This window comes from Hemibagrus wyckioides, linkage group LG06 (assembly GCF_019097595.1).
Source record: "Hemibagrus wyckioides isolate EC202008001 linkage group LG06, SWU_Hwy_1.0, whole genome shotgun sequence".
Classification (NCBI taxonomy): Eukaryota; Metazoa; Chordata; class Actinopteri; order Siluriformes; family Bagridae; genus Hemibagrus; species Hemibagrus wyckioides.
The window spans coordinates 32,274,256-32,283,000 of NC_080715.1; the positions used below are offsets into that span (position 1 = coordinate 32,274,256).

General features: G+C 37.4%; 1 protein-coding gene across 2 annotated transcripts in view; it reads right to left on the reverse strand.

The window, feature by feature from the left end:
* The window catches only part of plekhm3 (pleckstrin homology domain containing, family M, member 3), a 39,976-nt gene extending 33,949 nt beyond the window's left edge, over positions 1 to 6,027 (reverse strand). The window contains exons 1-4 of one of the 2 annotated variants that reach the window (XM_058392270.1): positions 5,890 to 6,027; positions 5,118 to 5,255; positions 1,390 to 1,637; positions 297 to 1,143 (exon numbers count right to left, since the gene is read on the reverse strand). In XM_058392270.1, coding sequence (XP_058248253.1) covers positions 297 to 747 — 451 coding nt within the window. In that variant the 5' untranslated portion in view covers positions 748 to 1,143; positions 1,390 to 1,637; positions 5,118 to 5,255; positions 5,890 to 6,027. The remainder of the gene's footprint in view (positions 1 to 296; positions 1,144 to 1,389; positions 1,638 to 5,117; positions 5,256 to 5,889) is intronic. The other variant, XM_058392271.1, reaches the window with a different exon arrangement.
* Between the last annotated feature and the right edge of the window lie 2,718 nt (positions 6,028 to 8,745).

The following is an 8,745-nucleotide window of genomic DNA, read 5'->3' on the forward strand; positions in this document are numbered from 1 at the left end:
GGCCCCAACCTCTACTCCATCTAATTTTCTTTCTCTATGATAAAAAGGAGACGTAGCTGAACGACTGTTACGAGCAGCAGGTGAGAGAAATGACAAAATGCAGGTGTGTAGTGGGAGATGGTGAATATATGTATATACAAAGTGGACAATAGTAAGAGATAATAAAGATAAATAAAGGAATGAGACACACTGAAATGCACTGAGTGGACACTGTGTACTACCTGAGCAGGTACAAATCATTAGAGTGATGCGTCATGAAACTGATATACGGTAGATGATGTAATAACAATCCTCACCTTCCATTTGGTCATTTAATGCCATGTTCTTGAGGGTGTTCTTGTCAATGGCTGGCACACCGTTATCGGTGTATGTCCGATAGTTGACATCTGACCGTGATCTGTTGTGCCCTTTTTTGAAGCCTCCACTGGATGAACTGGTGGAGTTGGTCTCTTTGGCATGGACTGCCAAGTCATTGGTAGAGCGGGCCCGGTTCCTTTTCCCATTCTTTAGGCCCAGAACACTGAAGGATGTTTGTTTAGCCCAGGCTAGGTTGTGAGACGCTATCTCCGGCTGCTCCCCAGTCAGCAACCCCCATACCCCACTGGAGTTCAACTTGTCCAGAGTGGACACCTCCTTTAGTTTAGGAGGACAAACTTGTCCAGCTTCTGGACCACTGTCCAAGCAGTGCAGATAGTCCTCTGTGGCCTCAAGGGCTGGACTGATGTCCTCCACCTCTGATCCCTCCATCACCTCCGCAGTCTATGCACCAGAGAAGACGTAGAGAGAAGGCAGAGAGATTCTTCGTACTTGGGAGCTTGGGATGGAGAGGATCCACAGGCCTCAAGGCCAAAGGGGTGAACCATCTGCCGTCTAGGCCCAAGACGAAGCCTGGCAAATGTGGCTTTCCTCGAAGGCTAGAATCCCTTCCAGCGACTGTTAAAAAGGCATGGCTTGATGTGCCAACATTTGCTTTGTCTTTGTCGTTTTAAGTAAAGTGGTGTTTGGCTAAGAATGGAATCCCGTCATGGTGCTCGCTGTGTAGCCTAGGTGTTGCATGCGTTCAAGTCAGGAGGCAGCAATATCTCAATAAAAGGGACTGAAATGTGGTGCATGGAGCAATGGTCCACCCAAGGCTTCAACATCCTGCGTTAAAGGAAATTGAACAAAAGCACATTAGATTTTCCAGCTGATCATTATAAACTTCTTCTGTTCTAACATCAAGGTCTAATCTAAGAAGCTCACATTGTTATATAACTGCAGCTAGTGCATCGAACATTGTCGTCTCAACATTTTCTGACTCAGCAACTAAAAAGTCAGCTTCCTGGCCTGGTTTAGTCATTTCGCTTGCCTCGGATTTTCCTAACTGAAACTAGAGATTAAGTACTTTACCTGTGTTTGGATGTGGTCAGATCATCCCTTTGTTCTGGGGTGAGGTTCTCCACTGTCTGTGGCTATTTCTTTCCATGTGATGCTGTGTTCTGCCCAGACACTTGCAGGTTTCCCTCTCTCTCACAGTGACATCGATTTCCTCTGCCTGCGCTTTCTGGCTCATGGTCTTTCACTTTCTTAAGGCCATGCATTATTTAGAGGGTATTACATCACCTCTGGCCAATGCCGGAACAGCGCATTCAGCATCCCTGGGGGTGTGTGTGAGAAAGAGGGATGGATTAATGGATAAGGGATGAGCTCAGGAGCCTGCTGCAGCACATGAGTTCCTGCATTTCTACTGAGCTCAGATGTAACATAATCCACCCATGAAGAAACCAATTGAATCACACTAAACCTTAACTATGAATCTTTGGCTTTAACAAAGTGACACACGAAGCAAGGGCAGCCATCGCAGCTGCTAAATAAGCCTCAGTGAAATTACATCTTGGCCGCAGTCGATAGGTCGCGACAGCACGTTAACAGCATTTGACGACCCTGAGATGTGTTAGACGCTGCAAAACTGACAGGACTGCTAGTGGAGTATGATGTATCGGTGCTGGCACTGAAGCCTCCTGTAGAGATGCAGAGGCACTTTCTGTTTTTAGCTTTTTCACAGCACATCTTCCCACTCATCACAGTTACACCGGCAGAGTAGTGCTCAACGCTACGTATCAGCCTCGTGATTTGAAGAGCAAATCATTATGAGAACTGTGGCCAAAAGTTTGTGGACACCCGGCCCCATTTCACGTTTATAATGAGCTCCACACTTCTGTGAAGGCTTTCCCAAAGACGTTGGAGTGTGGCTATGGCTCTGTGTGTTCAGCTACAAGAGTGCTAATTAGTGAGGTTCATCCACATGGATGTTCACTGGGGTTGAGAAGTTTTGCCACTTTAGCCTTAGTTCCAATGAAGGAAAATCCTAATGCTACAGAATACGAAGACATTCTAGACAATTCTGTGGGAATAGTTTGGGGAAGAACCATGTATGGCTGTGAAGGCAAGGTGTCCACATACCTTACAGTAGATAATATAGATCTAAAGTGTTTAAATTGGACATTTGGACACGACATCCGTAACAGTGGTCTTGTCTTTGTCCTTTTTGTCAGTCACAAATCTACATATTTATGCTTAACCTAAACTAAAAGCATTTTATTAATCAACCTTCAAAGACAAGCATGAGGGCATTCATCTATAAAAATCTGTTATTTTCCCCTTAGAGAGTTTGAGCTTTCCCATCAGTGTTTTTGATCAAATGGAGATGGGAAACCCAGGTGCTTTCCACCATACAGCAATGGCAACTTGCTTAGGGTTGATTACACCATCACCTGATCGATAATATTTGCATTGACAGTTACAGTTTTGCATCAGTTTATTCCCTTACAGCGAATGAAATGCAAAACACTTCAAAAAAAAAAAAAAAAAGACAAGTTAAAGCTCTTAGGTCAATGTGAGAACTAATTTCTTGTTTATACATCAACAAACATTAAAACCACCTGGTACATAGTAGATGCTCGCATGGCGAATCTCAATCATGGAAAAGCAAGCAGAACATTCACTAAATTCTGATTTAATCTAATCCCAAAATCATCTCAAATCTAAACATAACAAACAATTCAAAGTAATCATGAAATATTTACAGTATACAGTGAGGGTTCTGTCCAATTTTGCTCATTCCATTCAATAAATTTTTCCAAACATCAAATGCTTCGGAAGTTCTAGGCACGTTATCACACAATATAGCGTACGTTACTTTTTATGTTAGGAATTTGTTTAAGGTTTTAAGGTCAATCAACATCTCATTCATTTATTTATTCATCTCCAGTAACTTGATCAGTGGTCACAGAGGATCCAGAGCATAAACGGTACAAAGCCTGGAGCTGTGAGGTGGGAACACGACCCAATGGACCACAACGCTACCCACAATAAAAATCTTTTATTGAAAAAGTGTCATTTTATTTTAGTGTCACGTTAACTTTCTGTAACAGTGGCCTAAAATCAAAGACTTTGGTTCTCCTCCACACTGTATACTAGTGGTTCCTCTGCTTTTCCTATGTGTAATTTGTATTCATAATCACTATAATGGGACTATCAGCTTAATGCAGATCATCACATTTCTTCCCCAATGTGTACACACAGTTATATTGGATTCTGGAACTAGGCGAGCTCCATGAAGACTGTGTGTTAAAGTTACTGTGAGCCATTGAGATGAACAGGAACACAGACTGAACAGCAGACCTTCTCACCAAACACCAGTGTCTGGTTTGACTAATGCTCTTATGTCTCAATGCGCAAATCTCCACAACATCTAGCAGAAAGCCTTCCCAGAAGAGTGGAGCTTATGATAACAGCAAAGTAATGGGATGTACAGCGAGCAAATGGGTGTGATGATCAGCTGATAATAAACAGTGTATATGCTTTCTATAGTCTGCTCTACAGAACAGTCTGATTAATACTTATTATGGATGTAAAGGTTTTTCTTAATAATATGTTTCTTAAGAGCATTAGAGGATTTGAGCTTATTATGCTGCTACTTAAAAATAAATAATACATAAATAATAAGTAAAAATAAATAATACATTTTCCTTTTAAATAGTCACATAAAACCATGAAAATTACAGTTAAAACCCTAACACCTTTAGATGGGATGCATATTTTTAGACAAATCATTTATCTGCATTAGCTACACAAAATATTAAAAATTATAATATATACACAAATTATATTAAAAGTTAATTTATAAAAGTCAAGAATGTATTTTATAATAATTATTTTATATTAATTATATACACTCATACAAAATTAATTTTGAAAATAGTCCAGAATTTATTTTATAAAAATTATATATTATATAAATTATATACAAAAAATAATTTACAAAAGTCAAAGAATTTATTTTAGAATAATTGTTTTATAGAAATTAGATGCAGTAATTATTATTAAAAATACATTTAAAAAATAGTCAAGAATTTATTTTAGAATAATTGTTTTATAGAAATTAGATGCAGTAATTATTATTAAAAATTCATTTTAAAAATAGTCAAGAATTTATTTTAGGATAATTATTTTATATAAATTTTATATAAAATTATGTAATTATATTAAAAAATACATTTATTTTTTATAATAATTATATTATATAAATCATATACACAAATTATATTAAAAGTGAATTTTTAAAAAAATCAAGAATTTATTTTCTACATGAAAAGAGGAGGGGGAAAAAAGCATTATTTGAATCATTTAAAAAATTTAAAAAAAAAAAAAAAACAAGCAAGCGAATAAAATAAATGTTTGCTAATGTTTGCTAAGTAGCCAGTTAACAAGAAAGCGCAAAATAATCGATAGAAAACACCAAAATGGTGAAAAAGTAAGACATGATTTAATCCAGATCTGTGTTTTGTAACCAGTCCCTTTTTCTGCTAAAGCTAACGGCTCATCATCAGTGGCCTCTCTACAGTCCAGTCAGAGGGCTAAGCTAGCCGCTCTGTTAGCAAAACAGTACCGAGCTAACAGCTAACTGTCACGTACATCCTTGAACAATGACATTTCCTTTTCATGATCCTGCATTAAACAGAGCACCTGAACACATTTCCCTCCAATCAAACACGCCTAAATTACACCGTGCAGAAAATCAACAAAGTGCAGACATTTCCTGTCCACATCTGGACACTTATATTATAATGACTCACCTGAAGGTGTTTACAAACTGTCATACTCCGCTGTGCTGCACCAAACGGCGCCCCGGAGGAAACTTAACCTGCCGGATAAATGGTTCCGCTCGCCTTACCGTTGCGTCCTGCTACTAATCTTCAGTGAAGAGTCATACTCTGTATGGACAAAACATGTGAACTATCACACCCATATAAACCCCATTCCAGATTAAATACCATTCTGGCTGTTATAATAATCTCCACTCTTTTGTGAAGGCTTTCCACTAGATTTTAGAGCATGTCTGTGGGGATTAGTGAGATCAGACACTGATTATGGGTGAGGAGATCTGGGGTTCGATCGGTGTTCTAGACCATCCCAGGGGTGATGATCAGTCAGGGTTCTGTTCAGGGCACTCAAATTTTTTCCACTACGACCTCTGTCTTCACTTTGGTACAGTAGCATAGTCATTTATATATATATATATATATATATATATATATATATATATATATATATATATATATATATATATATATATATATATATTTATTTATTTATATATGAACCACACTTCAACATCTAGTGGAAAGCCTTCCCAGGTGAGTGGAGCTTATTATAACAGCAAAGAGTTAGGGACTAAATCTGTAATGTGATATCTAACAAGCACATACTCTATAGGTGTGCACAAACTTTTGGTCATATAGTGTACATATTACTGAAACGTATCTATTAACAAAAATATATACTCTCCTTCAGCCTAAACTGTGCAGACCAGACAGTTCTTGTAAAAGCCAGATAAATATCACTTACGCTCTGTGGTTCTGAGCCCTTGAATTACTCTTGGTGGCTGATCTACAAATTTGCCCGGACGTTATTATGAAAGCTTTCTGTCCGTAGAGAGGCCGCAGAGAGGGGAGGAGGTGGTGGTGGGGGGGGGTCAGAAGAGTAGATAGAAGATCGCAGGCTAATAGGCCAAAGCCGGCAGTGCTCGAAGCTAGCCCGGCGTCCATTGTCCAGGTCCCTTGCAGAAAAAGAAACATTATTCGAGTCTCTTTCAGGCCACAGAGGAGAAATACAGTAATTATCATGGGGACTTGTTTAAATCTGTGAACTCCCCTCCCTGCCTGTCTCCCCCTCTGCTCCCCTTTCTGTGTGCTCATTGTCTTGGCTTATTTTAAAAGAGGCTCCTCTAATGAAGGACATGAAGGCCTCGGCTAATGGCCTCAAATAAGTTCCTCTCTGCGCCATTGTGAAGGGATAATAGCGATGCGAGCCCCAGCTGTAAATTCACTGATTCCGTATGGCGCCTGACGCACACCGGGTTGCATGTGAAATCACGCTAAATGCTAATGTGCCCCAGAAAAACGCAGAATCTCTTATTTTTTTTGTCTTCCCGCTCCCCCTTACCCCTTTTTCTGAGAGTCTATTAGGGGAGTCAGCCGGCCCTGTAAGTGACATTCGGAAAGAGAGGGAGGAGTGCAGGAGAGAGAGGACCTTTTCAAACGGCTACGCTATTACAAAGGGTCAAAGCGCTCAATGCTGAAACGGTGAAATTAACGACAAATATGAAATGGTGATCCTTCAGAAAGCCTGTTTGCAGAAATTCAACATTTACATAACATTTGACCCAGGTTCAAGTTAAATGATCATTTTGGAATGGTGTCATTTATTAGGTGATGATAACGGATATGTGACGGTTCAACCTAAAAATTCAGCCTCTACATATTTGCCTTTCACTAATCTCCTGATAACGGTCAGTGTTTATAGTTTCCAGGATTGAGAGCACCTGCTGTTCGGATAAACATTTTGGTACATGAAAAGAAATTTCCTCCCAGACAATATAGATAATTTACTAATCAAATTAATAGGTACAACTTCAATTATAATTACAATAAAAAAAAATTATACTGATAAATAAGTAAAACAATTAAACATAATAATAATAGTAATAATAATTATACTTAGTTGTGCTGCAAAGCATCACTATTACTATAAATTAAATATTATAATAATTTTTTATTATTATTATTATTATTATTGCTGCTGTTACAACAACAATAACTACTACTACTACTACTACTACTACTAATAATAATATAATTCACTACAGAAAGAGAAAAGTTCTTTGCATCATGGTCATTGTAAGTTGTAAGAGCATCCCGTTGCTTTAATGCAGGATTCTCTGAACCCATATTCTTCTTTCATAGCAGCAAGCCTCAGGAAAAAGGTTGAAGCAGAATATGGCTTTACCCACAGTACTGCTTCTTTATCTTTTTGATATTTATTCTCTCTCTCTCTCTCTCTCTCTCTCTCTCTCTCTGATATTTCTTGACCCAGACCCGGCTCCTCTCTTTATTTCCCCTTCCCTGTGTTTGTCTGTATTTTGATTACATCCTCCTGCACTGACGACTAAATTATGATTGGGTTTAAGGATGGCAGGGCTTTCATCTGGCCAGTGTTGTTGCGTGCTCTCTTCTCCAACACAAAAGGGCCCGCTACCTCTGCTCTGCTCTGCTCGCTTTTGAAGAGTAGAGCGCCTCTGCCGTCCCCATGGAAACCACTGCTCCCTTTAAGGACGAGAGACAGAGAGAGAGAGAGAGAGAGAGAGAAAGAGAGAGAGAGAGAGAGAGAGAGAGAGAGAGAGAAAACAAAGCAAAACAAAAATAAATAACAACATAGTTACTGGTGGTGTTTAGGAGCACTGGATATACAGAGATGATAAGTAAATATCTGATGTGTGGCGTGGATCAGACAGCTGGAAATGAATAACTTTCAAACTTGAAAGCCTTTAAATAGAGGGAAGATTGACGTGAAGTATGGAAGATGAGGCCATCTTTTCATCCCAGAAGTTTATATTTATGAAAGCATTACCATGTGGGTGACTCTACTATTAGGTTCCATTTAGCCCTTAAAAATGACTAGTTATAAATAAAAGTCATTTATTTCTTAAAAATAAATTTATTTATTCGTTCATTCATTTTATTTATTTATTTGTTTGTTTATTTATGCATCTTGTTATTCATTCATTTATTTCTTTTATTTATTTCTTAATTTTTATTTTCTAATGAATCAATGATTCTTAGAAAACCTTCGTTTAAACATAAAAAATTCTTTAAAAACATTTTATGCATTTATTTATTTGTTCATTCATTTATTTTAATTTGTTTGTTTGTTTATTTACACATTTTTTATTTTCATTCATTTATTTATTTATTTTCTTTCTTTCTTTTTATTTTCTAATGAAACAATGATTCTAAGAAAACCTGTGTTTAACAATTCTTAAAAATTTATTTTATTTATGTATGTATTTATTTGCTTGCTTATTTATTTATTTATTTATATTCTAATGAAACAATGATTTTAAGAAACCTGCAATTTAAGCATAAAAAATTGCATTCTCTGTTTTGTTTTGAGTCTATTTGTTGATAAATAAAAAATGAGTGACCAGGTATACTGTATCAGGATTTTTTTCTCCTTCATTTTGGCTAATGACACCACGTCCTGTTGTATGAGTCTTGTGAAGTATTCCTGATATTCCATAGCGGTGAATGTTTTCAGGAACTAAAACATACATTTTTCATAACCTGTGATGGATGACTAATAGAAAATGGGTTTTCCTGCATGATATATTCAATGGATTGAAAGAAAATAAATGTAATCATTTTG